Source organism: Oncorhynchus clarkii, chromosome 14, assembly GCF_045791955.1.
Source record: "Oncorhynchus clarkii lewisi isolate Uvic-CL-2024 chromosome 14, UVic_Ocla_1.0, whole genome shotgun sequence".
NCBI classification, from domain to species: Eukaryota; Metazoa; Chordata; class Actinopteri; order Salmoniformes; family Salmonidae; genus Oncorhynchus; species Oncorhynchus clarkii.
Genome location: NC_092160.1, coordinates 3,885,581 through 3,903,225, shown reverse-complemented (window position 1 = coordinate 3,903,225; position 17,645 = coordinate 3,885,581). Strand labels below are relative to the sequence as shown.

At 40.6% G+C, this 17,645-nt stretch overlaps 1 protein-coding gene across 1 annotated transcript in view; it reads right to left on the bottom strand.

The window, feature by feature from the left end:
• LOC139365913 (5-hydroxytryptamine receptor 4-like) overlaps nt 1-2,884 on the bottom strand; it is a 113,396-nt gene extending 110,512 nt beyond the window's left edge. Inside the window, exon 1 of the mRNA XM_071102973.1 lies at nt 2,820-2,884. Within this exon, the coding sequence (XP_070959074.1) occupies nt 2,820-2,884 (65 nt within the window). The remainder of the gene's footprint in view (nt 1-2,819) is intronic.
• Nucleotides 2,885-17,645: the final 14,761 nt, after the last annotated feature.

Sequence of the window (17,645 nt, the reverse complement as noted above, 5' to 3'; positions counted from 1 at the left end):
CCAGACGGACTACCAGGACATGTACACCGAGCATGCACTGACCAATTGGCAAGTGTCTTCACTGACATTTTCAACCTGTTCCTGACTGAGTCTGTAATACCAACATGTTTCAAGCAGACCACCATGTCCCTGTGCCCAAAAATGCTAAGGTAACCTGCATAAATTACTACTGACCCGTAGCACTCATGTCTGTAGCCATGAAGTGCTTTGAAAGGCTGGTCACGGCTCACATCAACACCATTATCCCAGAAACCCTAGACCCACTGAATTTGCATACCATCCCAACAGATCCACAGATAGTCGTGAAGAGGGCACGACAAAGCCTATTCCCCCTCAGGAGACTTGGCATGGGTCCTCAGATCCTAAAAAAGTTATACAGCTGCACCATCGAGAGCATACTGACTGGTTGCATCACCGCCTGGTATAGCATCTGGCCTCCCACCACAAGGCACTACAGAGGGTAGTGTGTACGGCCCAAGCTTCCTGCCACCCAGGACCTCTATACCAAGCGGTGTCAGAGGAAGGCCCTAAAAATTGTCAAAGACTCCAGCCACCCTAGTCATAGACTGTTCTCTCTGCTACCGCATGGCAAGCGGTACTGGAGCGCCAAGTCTAGGTCCAAAAGGCTTCTTAACAGCTTCTACCCCCCAAACTAAAAGACTCCTGAACAGCTAATCAGATGGCTACCCAGACTATTTGCATCGCCACCCCCCCCCCCCCCCCCTCCTTCCTCTCCCCTCTTATACGCACGCTGCTGCTACTCTCTGTTTATTATTTATGCATAGTCACTTAACTCTACCTACATGTACATATTTCCTCAATTACCTCAACTAACCGGTACCCCCCGTACATTGACTCTGTACCAGTACCCCCTGTATATAGCCCCGCTACTGTTATGTTACTGCTGCTCTTTAATTAGTTGTTATTTCGATTTCAGGTTTTTTACTTAAATTTTTTTTTTAGTCAACACTTAATTTTATTAAAACTGCATTGTTGGTTAAGGGCTTGTAAATAAGCATTTCACTGTAAGGTGTGTTGTATTCAGCCCATGTGACAAATAACATTTAGTTTGATTTGTATCCTCAACCTTTGGTATAATACTATTCCCATAATCTCCATACTGTTCCCTTTCAATTGGTACCATGGGTATGCATATGCTTTTCATATTCCTTCTGTAAGAAACAGTTGAATTTAGTCCATATAGGACATTCCCACGAGTGTAAAGGGTTAGTTGTGACAGGAAAGATTATGAATTTCAGCAAAGTCATCAGTCAGAGTTCACATTTTTTCATAGCACTGGCTTCTTGTACTGCCAAATGTCTTACGTGGGTACAATTTTTCATGTATAACCCGTCCCCGGAAAAGTAAGTCACTCTCTGTAAAGAAACATTTTAGTAGAAAGGGAGTGAAGTTATATGTGAGGCGCTCTGATATCACTGACAGATGTGATAAATCACGCTAGAAGACATTAATAAATAAAAACATCTGTCCAAACAATGTCTAATGGAAAACTCAGCCTTTCTCTGTCTTTTCTCTGCTGCTTGAGCTGATCATTATTTGCCAGTCCATCCCCGGGGTTCGTTTTTTTTATCAATGGAGATTTTGACAGCTTTGTTAGGCGCATTACTATAGGGATTCAGCACCACGGGCTGGACACATGCCTGGATGTTTCATCGTTTTTCATTCGGCAATAGGTTTCAATCGAAGTCAGCTTATCAGGACCACATTCGCATGAGCTGAATTAATACTCTCATTGTCTACGAAAGCAGTCTCTAAAGCTTTGCTCCAAAAACCAGCAATCACGTGTAGGCTACACTGGAAACACGTTATTAACGCATACTTCTGATACCAGCTATAAACCTATTATGTCTATGTCATGTAGACAAAATTATGACCAGGTCAGGAGGGTAGTCAAATCAAATCAAATCAAATTGGAGTAGTCACATGCACCGAATACAGTGAAATGCTTACTTTCGAGCCCCTAACCAACAATGCAGTTTAAAGAAATAGGGATGAGAATTAGAAATAAAAGTAACAAGGAACTAAAGAGCAGCAGTAAAATAACAATAGCGAGGCTATATGCAGGGGGGTACCGGTACAGAGTCAATGTGCAGGGGGCACCGGTTAGTCGAGGTAATATGTAGATGTAGGTAGAGTTATTAAAGTGACTATGCATAGATGATAACAAAAGAGAGTAGCAGCGGTGTAAAATAGGGGGGGGGGGCAATGCAAATAGTCTGGGTAGCCATTTGATTAGATGTTCAGTCTTATGGCTTGGGGGTAGTGGGTCTATATGTAAGGAGTGCTCTTGTCATAAAAAAGCTCATGTTCTGTATGATGCTATTTCAAGGATATTTCCATAGAAACGGATCCTCCTGATAGGAAGCCTGTCACAGGATATCAAATGAGGGAGAACGTTGAGAAGGTAAGCAGGGAGCAGGGAAAGATGATGCCAGGGGAGGAAGCCTCTGGTTCCTGCAAAGCTGACCACAGGCATCCTTCCCCATGGATTCAGGGACATTAGCCTTCCAATACCATCACCATCCCTCACTCTGCCTTACGTGTATACTGTATGACACCTAGCAGCTACTACATGTGCCAACACTTCATTTAATTAAAGAGTCATGAATAATATCCAATGTGCACATTTCACATTGTATCCTGTATGTGTATCCTTTTCATTATGATGCTATCAAGGACTTAATCAGTATGTCTATCTACTTGGCTCAGACAGGTATTCCATTGATAATTCCATTCCATTGACTACCATATCCTTTTCAAGAGCACACGCGGTCATTGATGCAGTGTACTGTCCTTACCTCTCACTGCCGCTGATATCTACTTCCTCCATCACAGGCATCGGGCCCCCGGAACTTAGATTCATGTCCCCATAAATGCAGAAACTCCCTACGAGACAAGGAGGAATAGAGGTTACTCAGATAGGGCAGTTAGGATTTATGGTGACCTTACAGATATGCCCTGGAAGTTACTCACTGTCCCTAATTTTGTAAGGCTGTCAACAGAAATGTATTTTGAACATCTGCACATATTTGGGGGGGAGGGGAGATTTCAAAAGCTAAAGATTAAGGAGACAAAAAGTATTATTTAATTGTTGAGCATAACAGAAAATATGCCTGAAATTACGCAACATACCAATAACAAATGCACTAAGAGGTTGTGAATTAAATCATTACATGCACCAACAACATTACACAAAGAATATAGCATTGGATGTAATGACTGTAATTAAAATGAAGTGCATGCAAGAATAGTGTAACTGATACTTATTATGCTTTAACTTGCCATAGTCATATAGGCTATTGGTTGCATTTCTTGTTGGGTCACATAATCCCATTTTGTTCAAGAAATTCATTGCGTTCACACCTCCTTTTGGGATACATTAATACAAAATGGCTGCCACATGGTCTATGCAGCAGACCTGAAACACTCCCAGGCAGGAGGAAGTGGTTAAAGCTGCAGAGATGACAATTGGGGTTCTGACTGCTCAGAATATGTGAATGAAAAGTGTCGTGTTTCACCTTTAGTGAGGTGAACAGCTTAACGTGTACATGTATCTGTACCCTCACTTGATATGTTTCCCATGTATTCCAATTTCAGAAATTGCCTTTTGGGAAATGGACAAGGGAATATTGTATGAATCTCTATGGACTTCGAATGTGTTTTTATAATATGAACATCTTCATAATATGCCTTCAGAAATGATTCACAACCCTTGATTTTTTCCACATGTTGTGTTACAGCCTGAATTTAAAATGGATTCAATTCAGATTTTGTGTCACTGGCCTCCACACAATATCCCATAATGTCAAAGTGGAATTATACAGTATTTCAGACATGTTTACAAACTAATAAAAAATGTAAAGCTGAAATGTATTGAGTCAATAAGTATTTAACCCCTTTGCTATGGCAAGCCAAAATAAGTTCAGGAGTAAACATGTGCTTAACAAGTCACATAATAAGTTGAATGGACTAATACTGTGTGCAATGATAGTGTTAAACATGATTTGTCAATGACTACCTCATCTCTGTGCCGCAATACACCCAGTCACTACAAAGATACAGTTTTGACTTAAATCGTCTGGAAAATCTATCGCAAGACATGAAAATGTCTGTCTAGCAATGATCAACAACCAATTTGACAGAGCTTGAAGAATTTAAAAAGAATCATCTGCAAATATTGTACCATGCAGGTGTGCAAAGCTCTTAAGAGACTTACCTAGAAAGACTCACAGCGGTAATCACTGCCAAAAGTGCTTCTACAAAGTATTGACTCAGGGGTGTGAATACTTAAATTGGATATCTCTGTATTTCATTTTGAATACATTTGTACAAGTAAAAATGTACTCCATTTTGAATTCAGGCTGTAACACAACAAAATGTGGAATAAGTCAAGGGGTGTGAATAGGCGCTGTACATAATATATTATTATCTCCAGAGCAATAAGGTACTGTACTGTGTGTATGTGTCATTTATCTCAAGTTCATGTAATAATAGCAGTTTGATTACGGAAAACATTATGCAAATAGTATTTACGGAGATTAATTATGCTGTAGTTTACATTCTGGCTGTTTGGTGCTATTGCAATTCCTATAGTAAACTATTTTAAACGTTTTATGAACTTTGGTAGTGCTCAGATTATCATCACAAATGTATGAAACGGCTGTGAGCAAAACGATGATGCGTAACTACCAACTGGACATTGGACTCAGTGAATCCGAGGGATAGAAATCCTGCGATGGTCTGTGCATTTCATTGCAATTACCATGGGCCGGCTGGTTAGCCCAGCGTTTAGAGCATTGGGCTAGTAACCAAACGGTCGCTGGTTCGAATTGCCAACCCGGCAAGGTTGACAAATCTGCCGTTCTTCCCTTGAGGAAGGCAGTTAACCCACAACAACAACTGCTCCCCGGGTGCCGATGACGTGGAAGTTGATTAAGATAGCCCCCCCCGCACCTCTCAGATTCAGAGGATAGGTTAAATGCAGAAGACACATTTCGGGTTGAACGCATTCAGTTGTGCAAGTGACTAGGTATCCCCTTCCCCACCTACAAGAGGTAGATTTAAGAGATAAAATGAAGTATCATTATTTTTCTCTCATTCTGCCATTGGTGTTGCATTGCTTTTGACTAAGCCACTGTATACTGTGTTAGTTGAATAATTCAAATGAATAACCTTGTAATATTGTTGACAAAAGCACTCACCCTGTAATATTAAGAATTCTTCTCATTAACATGGAAACTATTTTTACTGTCGTTTATGTATGAGGCACTGATGTAAAGTCTGATTAGAACTGACAATGGATGACACATTTACACCTTGAGAGCTTATGTGATTCATTCTCCTTTGAGCCCCGAATCAGCGGGCAGGTCTTGAAGAAGGGCTGTCCTGGGTGTAACGTATTCATAATGGACCATTCTGGTATATTTGCAACTCTGTTACTGTCTGTGTTATTTGGTTTAGTATTAAATGATTTGTGGCAGTCATCAAGAAACGTCTGGCTCCACACCCAAACGCATCAGTTAGCATTACTGGGCCTTGGCCTTTCAGCACAAAAATGGAAATCTCTGATGTGCTTACACCTGGGAAAGAGATTGAGCATGGAAGCAATATTTACAAGGAAACATTGATGTTAATGGCTTTCTCAGGACCGTTATGGGACAGTATTGGGGAGGAGAGGCTCTTAGTAATAGCTGGAACGGAATAAATGGAATGGTATGGAACACATCACACACGTTGTTTCCATGTGTTTGATACCATTCCATTTACTCCATTCCAGCCACTATGATGAGCCGTCCTCCCCTCAGCAGCCTCCTGTGGAAGATATTGTGTCATTCACTGCTCTAGGTGGGGAGAGTACTCCAGTCGTAACTGTCCAGTGGAGGTCCTTGAATCCCTGCCCTCCAGACAGGGTGTTACTCTCGTACTCTCACAGGTGGTCTCTCTCCGGGCACACACACACACACAAACTGTACGTTGCGCACGTACACGCACGCACGCACGCACACACACACACACACACACACACACACACACACACACACACACACACACACACACACACACACACACACACACACACACACACACACACACACACACACACACACACACACACACACACGCACACACACACACACACACACACACACACACACACACACACATACAACACACACACATACAACACACACAATGTCACACCACACAGGTATTCCATTCACAAGAATGGTCGTCGCAGAACCAGCACAATACGGTAGATGCACACCAGTCGGCATGCTGAAATTGTGTCAGCACTGCAGCACTGTTAAATCAGCAAAAATATACCAACACTGCTGCTAGTTTGTCTGACTGTCTGCACAGAGTCTGGACTGTATCAATTTGGAATAGAAAAGGTAGACCAGACAGGGTTTGTCTAGAGTTGCGTCACATACCAGTCTGCCCTTGTTTTCATTAGTGTGCTTGCTGAAAGCAAGAACCTTCTAGCACTCTTACATGCTCAGATTATTTTTTATATTTATTCTGCTGCTTTAGCACTTAAACTGCTTAAGCTATCAACAATAAACATCGTTTAGACCAACTTAGATTGCTTGAGAAAATCTTTTTGATACTATTTAAACGTATTTAATATTTAAATGAGCTCGCAACGCATTTCAATGGCAATAAAGGTGCCATAGACTTGAATGGTAAAAACTTTGAAATGCTACTCCTCTTGAACCGTTTAAGCTATCAACACCAAACCAAATTGAAATGTGTGGACTGACCCAACTTATATTAATTGTATACAGTTTTTTAATATTTATACTTTTTGAACTATAAACATTTTCAATTTGCACAAATTAACAGGTTTGAATGAGAACCATAGGAATATAGTGGCACAGTAGCAATTCAAAAGGGTCCTGCTCCTTGGCTAATTCATTTTACAAGACCAACTTTGAAAACGTTCAATTAAAATGTGCAAACATTTGCATATATTAACCCATCAACAATAGTAGTAAGTCTTGACCAGTTCAAGTTAGAGACGCCAAACCAACTTTCACATGTTCAGGCTAGCCTATCAATCAATCAATCAATCACTCAATCAATCAATCACTCAATCAATCACTCAATCAATCACTCAATCAATATTTCCATCTACCTACCGTTTCAACTATAACCAGTCAATACCATTCCTACTGCAGTCACTATTACTACTATAACTACTTTCACAACCATAAATACTTTAAGACAAGCTAACAAGCACACCCATTTTCTTTAGGGAATGTACTTTTCTAGTTAAACACACATTTTATTACTTTCAAGAGCATTTCTGAAAACTCTTTTTTACATTTTGATAAGTAAAAAAAAATCTGTATGAGCCTAATTTATTTTACTTGCTTTGAGATCCAGTGATGTTATAATGTGTTTGGAGAATTTCTTTCTTCCCTTTTCTTCACAAAAAAAAACACATTTGGGATAAACTGGACAGTGTTAGCATGGAGCATTCTTTGACTTCATTACCCATCTGTCTGGATAACTGTCAAATGTGTTTGATTACACAGTGTGCCCAAGCTACATTTTATTGCTTACATTAATATTTCAAGAACTGACAATGTGTAGCCATTTCATATGTGAAAGGTACGATAGAATTGGAACTTCTGAGAGGTGAGATCAGGGGTGTCAAACTGCTTAATTGCGCATCTTATAATATGCCCGTAACCAGATATCAAAAACTTTGTGAGGAACAGAGAGAAAGGCCTTTCATTTTAAGATGAAAACCAATTAAATAATGACACCCTTTCATCTAAATCCCCCCCATTCCCTTTTATAATGACGCATTTCAAACTAAGCAATATCTCATCCTTTGTCTCTTCTGAGATACACTGAGTTAAACTCCGACCTCTGTTAGCTGATGCTGGAATCGAGATGGAGCCCCAGCCACCTTGCCATCTGGCTCAGGTTTCCCCTAGCTGTGGCCCTGTGGTTCAAAGCTTTAATCCCCCACCCTAATCAGGACCTTCTAGTGCCAGCTAACCTGACCTCTGACCTCACACTTGACACATTTTTCCAAATCATTTGACTGCTTCCTGTTCCTGATCTTAGCTATGACCCAGACAGCTTATCCTAGGACCTCTAGCTGATCTCTGATTTCAAGTGTCCCTTTTACTCACGTTCTATATTCATGTAATCACTATTAACAATTTTCAGATATTAATTTAAAAAAAATGCTTACCATGGTATAATGATATTTCATATATTCATCCTCAACAACATGAAGATACTTTACTTCCAACTTTCCCTTATCTAATTCTGTGCACTACAGCTGCCTTGCCAGGCACAGAGGGACCCATGTGTGTCAGGTATAAGCCAGCCTGTTGCTGTTTGTTGGGCGATACCAAAAAAAGCAGCATAATTTCAAGGGAGCTTCCTCATTATACAGAAAACTACACACACTTTCCCACTCCTCGATGGATTTGGATTTAATGATGGTCTTGGGGCTCCTCATGCTCTAACTTGTGCTCCTCCTGTCTCATATTTACTGAGTTCCTCTGCCTGTCACCAACGCCCTCAGCTCTGCTCTGGGCATGTGGATGCAGCCAAGTATTAAGAGCAATTTGCCAAACCATTAATAATGCACATCATGTGGATACAGTGTGCACCCATGCATCCAGAATGTGTCTTTATCATGCCAATACAGAGTTCTCAACACAGTAAATATCCTAATCACATTTTCCTGAAAATATGGAACAACTCATTACATTTCATTAGAAGAGTGTAATTATTGATTATGGCGTCAGTAGGCTAAACAACAATCCCAGTCATGTAATCTGGGAGAGATTACAGAGAGACATTTCTGATGTGACTATACCTAAAAAAAAATACTCTCAGGTTGTTTATCAGCATGATATTGATTCACGATAATACAAGACATTATAATTATATTTTATAGATACTTGCACCCCAAATGTGAATAAGAAGAGCGGTTCAGGGCATCGAATTGACTGCAGGTGATTTTATGAAGAAGAAATAAAAACACATTTAGTGGCACTCTAAATATGCCTGAGTAGATATTAAGTACAACCTCTACTGTGATGGATGTCAAACTACTCAATAAAGCAAACACTCCGATTTGAAGTGATCACCAAATGTTCAAAATAGCAATAAACTGTAGTAGTGTGTTTCATCAGTATTACCTAGAGCTGCTATTAATTGAGAACTCATCTGTTAATAGAAAACCAGCTGCAGGAGTAGGACCAATAAAAACACCAGACTTTCGAGAAGTGCCTTGAGAGGAATACACTCATTGTAAGGATCAATATTCTGACTCCGAGCTCTTTAAATTACATGGCCAAATATATAAAAGTCAAAGATGACCCAAAACGTCACTGGATCGAATCCCCGAGCCGACAAGGTAGAAAAATCTGCCGCTCTGACACGGATGTCGATTACGGCAGCAAAAAATTAAGCAAAAAATACTGTATAAAAATTAAATAATTAAAATGCTGAGCTATATTGTATGTTAAAAAATTGGGAATGAGAATGCATAAGCAGCTAAAGAACCCCATACCTACTGTAAAATATGGTGTTAGATATTTTAGGTTATGGGCTGTTTTCCTTACACTGGTCCTGGGGCCCTTTTTAAGGTCAACAACATAATTAACTTTAGCTCTAAGCCTGGTTGGACATTTTAGCCAAAAACCTGCTGTCAGGAGGCTGAAACTTGGTCGCAATTAGATCTTCCAGCAAGACAATAACCCCAAGCACACATTTTTTTTTTATCCATAAAGATATTATTAATTGACTACAAAATCAGTTTCCGGACTTGAACCCCATTGAAAACCTGTGGTTTGAATTGAAGAGGGCAGTCCATAAGCCCAGACAAAATATATCAAGGATCTGGAAAGATTCTGTATGGAGGAATACGTTCTCCAATCTCATAATTTTTTTATCCTTGAAAGGTGAGGTATTGAAAGATATTGAAAACAAGGATGTCAATAATTTGACCCCTATGTTTTTGAGAGAAAACAAGTATTAGTTGCTAAACAACATCTATTATATGAGTATAAGTAAGATCATTTCCCCATAGAATACAGCACCAGTATTTGAATGATTTATTTGATACAGTCATTTTTGCTCATCTTTATCAAGGGTGTCAGTAATTTCGCACCCCTGTGTATAGTTAGGTGTGCGTTGAGGCCTCCCATCTGGAATGCAGTATCATTATGCGTCATTATAAAATCCCTATACTCGGGGTCCTACTCATTTGAATACCTCTTCAGACATAAATAGTAATAAGCTCAGTCATGTTCCCGGTAGACGGTATTCATATAACTGTTTGAGTGGCGTTGACTTGCACGCTCACTAAAACCATAAAAGGGTGTAAATCCCAGAAATCCTACTAATATGACCTACGATATCACTATAATGTGCTGATCGAGGTGGTCGTACAGTAATGTGTTAACAAGAGCACAGTACCGACATCACAGACTTGCTTAAGATAAAGCGGAGGTAGAATGCCTTGTAAAGGTACTTCCATTAAACCACAATCTGACTCCTTCACCTCAGCACGATACAACCTCCTGTCTCACACTGATTAGAATGGATGCCATAGTTTTACAGCCTAACACCTGCTCCAATTTTACGATTCATTAACAGCAGTCTGGGTTCTCTGGTCTCTATTCAAGACCTCTGCGCAAAGTCCAAGGTCTCCCGGAATTTCTAGCATTTCCTATTCAGTAGGACGGTTCTATAGGCTATAGAGTGCCCATGCTCCAATTCTTTCAAAGCACGCCAACCACTATTGTACTCCCTGACGGCACTGAGTTCTGAATGCAGCAATCTGAGGCACAGTCAACAACAGAAACAATAAACATCCCAGAAGGGTTAAGCATCTTTAATAAATGTTGTATGCTGTCAGAGCATCTTAAGAGCCTGCACATTAAAGGTATAAAAATACTTGATTGAGTGAGTTGGAGTCCTAAAACCCCAACCTGGCATACTTTATTTATCCCATTATACTTTACGGCCCATTACATCAGTATAGCCATTTGAAAGTGGCAGACATAGAGGTGCCCCTACACTGCCTGATGTGATATTACTGGGCCATATTCACAAGTATATAATGCCAACTACTGCGCTGATTAGCGACTGTGAAAAAGTAACAAATATTACTTTTAGGGTCCATTAAGACACTTCAACAATTACATGGTCTTTTATTCAAAGGATTACAAATACAAGTGAAACGGGTAACAACAACTTCATAGAATTCATATTTGATATTCAGGATCAGGCCTTACTAGTCCTTAAGTTATGGTGTCAGGTTTTGGGAAATTCCTTGATCCTGTGACACATACAGTAATGTAGCCCACACTAACAATCAAATGAATAAAACTCTCGATAATGAAACCTAACTATATACAACACAAAGGAATATAATAAAGCAATAGGGTGCAAAGATGAATGAGTCAGTTTATTGGTGCCATAATCCTGGTACCCTTATGCAAGCAATACAAGTGTGGCATGACTATGTGACTGGCTTATAGACCTGATTAAAGACAGGGGACTAAAACGGGAGATTCATGTGGCCGTCTGTCCAAATGCCATGTAGTGTGCAGTTATAAATTCACGACCTAAAATTCCAAGATTAGATCTAATTCCTTTGGTAAGAGTTGGAAACTTGGAACAATGAACCAATGAAAAGTGAAAAACGCTCCAGCCCGTTGGTCTGTGCCAGCTGGTTGAACATGGAGTAGCAGGAACTGGAACAATAATAGCTTATGAAAATGATGAAAAATGACAGGGGGGGGGGGGGGCAAAAATAGGGAAGGGCTGTAAAACATTTTTTTTCTTTTTTGCTTTGGGAGGGTTGTTTTTTTATTGGGCACAGGTGTCACACCCTGATCTGTTTCACCTGCCTTGTGATTGTCTCCAACCCCCACCAGGTGTCTCCCATTACCTCATGTGTATTTATACCTGCGTTTTCTGTTTGTCTGTTGCCAGTTCATCTTGTCCCATCAAGTCCTACCAGCGGCTTCCCTGTGCTCTAGTTTTTGCTTTTCCTAGTCTTCCCAGTTCTGACCTTTCTGCCTGTCCTGACCCCGCCTGCTGTTCTGTACCTGCCTGACTTGACCTACCTGTAACCTAAGCACATTTGAGATCACAGATCCCATATATTGGCTATAGTAGGCAATATCATAGAAGTCAACAGCTATATCCATTTACATCAATATCATCGCAGTCAACAGCTATATCCATTTACATTTAATTTAGCAGACACTCTTATAAAGAATGACTCATATCAATTTTCATACTTGTTTGTACTGGTCCCCCATGGCAATCGAACCCACAACCCTGGCATTGCAAATGCCATGCTCTACCAAATGAGCCACACAAGACCCACAGTCATATGGAAATGTTATGGTATTTGCTCCACTGGTTTTGTTGGTAGGCCACACTGATAGGCCTACATTATGTTCAAATAGCCACAATAGCCTATTGGCCACTGTCTGAAACTTTAACTTAAAGCGGATACAGCCTCAGTGTTCACACAATCTGGGCACAGACGTTTAATGTCTATTCCACATTGGTTCAACGTAATTTTATTTAAATGACGTGGACGTTGATTCAAACAGTGTGTGCCCAATGGGAAGTTATTGTGCGCTGGAAGTTTCACAGAATGGAAATTTATGCTCACAAGACCGGTTCTGAGTATACTACTCGCTAATGTCTCTAGATAACAAGGTAGAGGAAATTAGGGCAAGGGTTGCTTTCCAGAGAGACATCAGGGATTGTAACATACTATGTTTCATGGAAACATGGCTGTCTTGGGATATACTGTCGGAGTTGGTACAGCCACCGGGATTCTTTGTGCGTCGCGCCGACAGAAATAAACATATCTCCAGGAAGAAGGGCGGGGGTGTATGATTAACGGCTCATTATGTAATTGTAACAACATACAGGAATTCAAGTCCTTTTGTTCATCTGACCTAGAATTCCTCACAATCAAATACCGACCGTATTATCCCCCAAGAGAATTCTTGTCGGTTAATGTCACAGCCATGTATATCCCCCCTCAAGCCGATACCACGACGGCACTCAAGGAAATTCAATGGACTTTAAGAAAACTGGAAACCATATATCCTGAGGCTACATGTATTGTAGTTGGGGATTTTAACAATGAAAATTTGAGAACAAGGCTACCTACATTCTATCAGCATATTAATTGAAGCACGCGTGCTGGCAAAACTCTGGATCACTGCTACTCTAACTTCCACGATGCATGCAAGGCCCTCCCCCACCCTCCCTTCGGCAAATCTGACCACAACATTTTGCTCCTGCCTTCCTGTAGGCAGAAACTCAAACAGGATGTACCCGTGACAAGGACTATTCAACGCTGGTCTGACCAATCGGAATCCACGCTTCAAGATTGTCTGATCACTGGGACATGTTCCAGGTAGCCTTAGAGAATAATATTGCTTTATACGCTGATTCGGTGAGTGAGTTTATAAGAAAGTGCATAGGAGATGTTGTATCCACTGTGACCATTAAAACCTACCCTAACCAGAAACCATGGATAGATGGCGGCATTTGCGCAAAACTGTGGGCTCTGCTTCTCCGTGGCCGACGTGAGTAAGACATTTAAAACTTAATTGGGATAGGGGGCAGCATTTTCACTTTTGGATGAAAAGCGTGCACAGAGTAAACTGCCTGCTACTCAGTCCCACATGCTAATATATGCATATTATTAGAAGTATTGGATAGAAAACACTCGGCAGTTTCTAAAACTGTTTGAATGATATCTGTGAATATAACAGAACTCATATGGCAGGCAAAAACCTGAGAAAAAATCCAACCAGGAAGTGGGAAATCTGAGGTTGGTCATTTTTCAACTCAGCCCCTATTGAAGACATAGTGGGATATTGGCCATGTTGCACTTCCTAAGACTTCCAATAGATGTCAACAGTCGTTAGAACGTTGTTTCGGGCTTCTACTGTGAAGGGGGGCTGAATGAGAGGGGAATGAGTCAGAGGTCTGGCAGAGAGCCACGGGCTCGTGACGCAGTCATGTGAGAGCGACCTGCGTTCCATTGCTTTTCTACAGACAAAGGAATTGTCCAGTTGGAACATTATTGAAGATTTATGATAAAAACATCCTAAAGATTGATTCTATACTACATTTGACATGTTTCTACGGACTGTAACGGAACTTTTTGGACTTTTCGTACAACCTTTCCGGTGGACTTGCCCAAGCCTTGTGAGTTTCGATTTGTTTACTAAACGCGCTAACAAAAGGAGGTGTTTGGACATAAATGATTAACTTTATCGAACAAATCAAACATTTATTGTGGAACTGGGATTCCTGGGAGTGCATCCTGATGAAGATCATCAAAGGTAAGTGAATGTTTATAATGCTATTTCTGACTAATGTTGACTACATAACATGGCGGATATTTCTTTGGCTGGTTTGGGCTCTGAACGCCGTACTCAGATTATTGTATGGTATGCTTTTTCTGTAAAGTTATTTTTAAATCTGACACAGCGGTTGCATTAAGGAGAAGTTTATCTAAAGTTCCATGAATAATAGTTGTATCTATTATCAATGTTTATTATGAGTATTTCTGTAAATTGATGTGGCTCACTGCATGTTTTGGAATTACTGAACATAACACGTCAATATAAAATGAGATTTTTGGATATAAATATGAACTTTACCGAACAAAACATACATGTATTGTGTAACATGAAGTCCTATGAGTGTCATCTGATGAAGATCATCAAAGGTTAGTGATACATTTTATCTCTATTTGTGCTTTTTGTGACTCCTCTCTTTGGCTGGAAAAATGGCTGTGTTTTTCTGTGACTTGGTGGTGACCTAAGAATCGTTTGTGGAGCTTTCGCTGTAAAGCCTTTTTGAAATCAGACACTGTGGCTGGATTAACGAGAACTGTATCTTTAAAATGGTGCCTAATACTTGTATGTTTGAGAAATTTGATTTATGAGATTTCTGTTGTTTGAATTTGGCTCCCTGCAATTTCACTGGCTGTTGGCGGAACCCCGTTCCCAGACAGGTTAAACATGTTAACCCTCACAAGGCTGCCGACCCAGATGGTAGTCTCCTTCACTCATGCTGCCAAACATACCCTCGTAAAACTGACTATCCTGCCAATCCTTGACTTCGGCGATGTCATTTACAAATTAGCCTCCAACACTCTACTCAGCAAATTGGATGCATTCTATCACAGTGCTATCTGTTTTGTCACCAAAGCCCCATATACTACCCACCATTGTGACCTGTATGCTCTCATTGGCTGGTCCTCACTACATATTCATCACCAAACCCACTGGCTACAGGTCATTTATAAGCCTTTGCTAGGTAAAGCTCCGCCTTAGCTCACTGGTCACCATAGCAACACCCACCCGTAGCACGCGCTCCAGCAGGTATATTTCACTGGTCATCCCTAAAGCCATAACTTCTTTGGCCACCTTTCCTTCCAGTTCTCTGCTGCCAGTGACTGGAACTAATTGCAAAAATCACTAAAGTTGGAGACTTATATCTCCCTCACTAACTTCAAGCATCGGCTGTCAGAGCAGCTTACCGATCGCTGCAGCTGTACACAGCCCATCTGTAAATAGCCCATCCAAACAACTACCTACCTCATCCTCATATTTGCGTTTGTTTTTTTCTGCTCTTTTGCACACCAGTATTTCTACTTGCACATCCTCATCTTCACATCTATCACTCCAGTGTTAATTGCTAAATTGTAATTATTTTGACAACTATGGCCTATTAATTGCCTTACCTCCTTAATTCATTTGCATACACTGTATACCAATTTTCTATTGTGTAATTGACTGTACGTTTTTTTGTGTAAAATGTGTAACTCTGTGTTGTTGTTTTTGTTTCACTGCTTTGCTTTATCTTGGCCAGATCGCAGTTGTAAATGAGAACATGTTCTCGACTGGCCTACCTGGTTAAATAAAGGTGAAATACATCTATTATTATTTTATTTTTTAATCCCTAGCCGCGTCCTCATCGCATGCACAGACCAGCTGGCTGGTGTGTTTATGACCATAGTCAATCTCTCCCTATCCCAGTCTGCTGTCCCCACATGCTTCAAGATGGCCACCATTGTTTGTGTACCCAAGAAGGCAAATGTCGCTCCATAGCACTCACTTCTGTCATCATGAAGTGTTTTCAGTGACTAGACAAGGATCATATCACCTCCACCTTACCTGTCACCCTAGACCCACTTCTATTTGCGTACCGCCCCAATAGGTCCACAGATGATGCCATCACCATCATACTGCACACTGCCCTATCCCATCTGGACAAGAGGAATACCTATGTAAGAATGTTGTTCATTGACTAAAGCTCAGCATTCAACACCATAGTACCATCCAAGCTCATCATTAAGCTTGAGGCCCTGGGTCTCGACCCCGCCTTGTGCAATAGGGTCCTGGACTTCCTGACGGGCCGCCCCCAGGTGGTGAAGGTAGAAAACAACATCTCCACTTCGCTGATCCTCAACATTGGGGCCCCACAAGGGTGCGTGCTCAGTCCCCTCCTGCACTCCCTATTCACCCATGACTGCGTGGCCATGCATGCCTCCAACTCAATCATCAAGTTTGCACAACGACGAGACAGCCTATAGGGAGGAGGTGAGGGCACTCAGAGTGTGGTGTCAGGAAAACAACCTCTCACTCAACGTCAACAAAACAAAGGAGATGATAGTGGACTTCAGGAAACAGCAGAGGAAGCACCCCCCTATCCACATCGATGGGGCATCAGTGGAGAAGGTGGAAAGTTTTAAGTTCCTCGGCATACACATCACGGACAAATTGTCCACCCACACAGACAGTGTGGTGAGGAAGGCGTAACAGCACCTATTCAACCTCAGGAGGCTGAAGAAATTGAGCTTGTCACCTAAAACCCTCACTTCAATAATGCCACTTTAATAATGTTTACATAATTTGCATTACTCATCTCATATAGATACATATACTGTATTTTATACCATCTATTGCATCTTGCCTATGCTGCTCAGTCATTGCTCATCCTTATATTTATATGTATATATTCTTATTCCATTCCTTTACTTAGATTTGTGTGTATTATGTCGTTTTTGTGGAATTGTTAGATTAATTGTTAGATTTTGCTGCACTGTCGGAACTAGAAGCACAAGCATTTCACAATAACATCTGCTAACCATGTGTATGTGACCAATAACATTTGATTTGATTTGAATTGAATTTGGTCAGCGCCAAAAATGTTTAAGGGAACATTGGTCAGGAGCTGGCATGACAGCTCTGTATTGATGTTACAATGATCACTTTGAAAATACTCATCACAATATTAACCCATTTACATCCTTGTACTATATTTAGTACAATATCAAAATGCGCCACAGAACAAATTCTGTTTGGCATAAATGCACGACATGTTGTTTCAATATAGTTAGTACAAGTGTCTAGACAGGCCATATTGAAATAGTAATATTGTCTATCATACTTCCAGTGTCAATCAATGTTGGGATTTTGAGAAAATGTAAAAAAAAATGTAAAAGACTTCAGCAAGCGTATTTTGAAATACAATTCAGAAGTATTGTTCAGAAGTATAGTTAGACCTGTTTTAATGATCAGATGTTAATA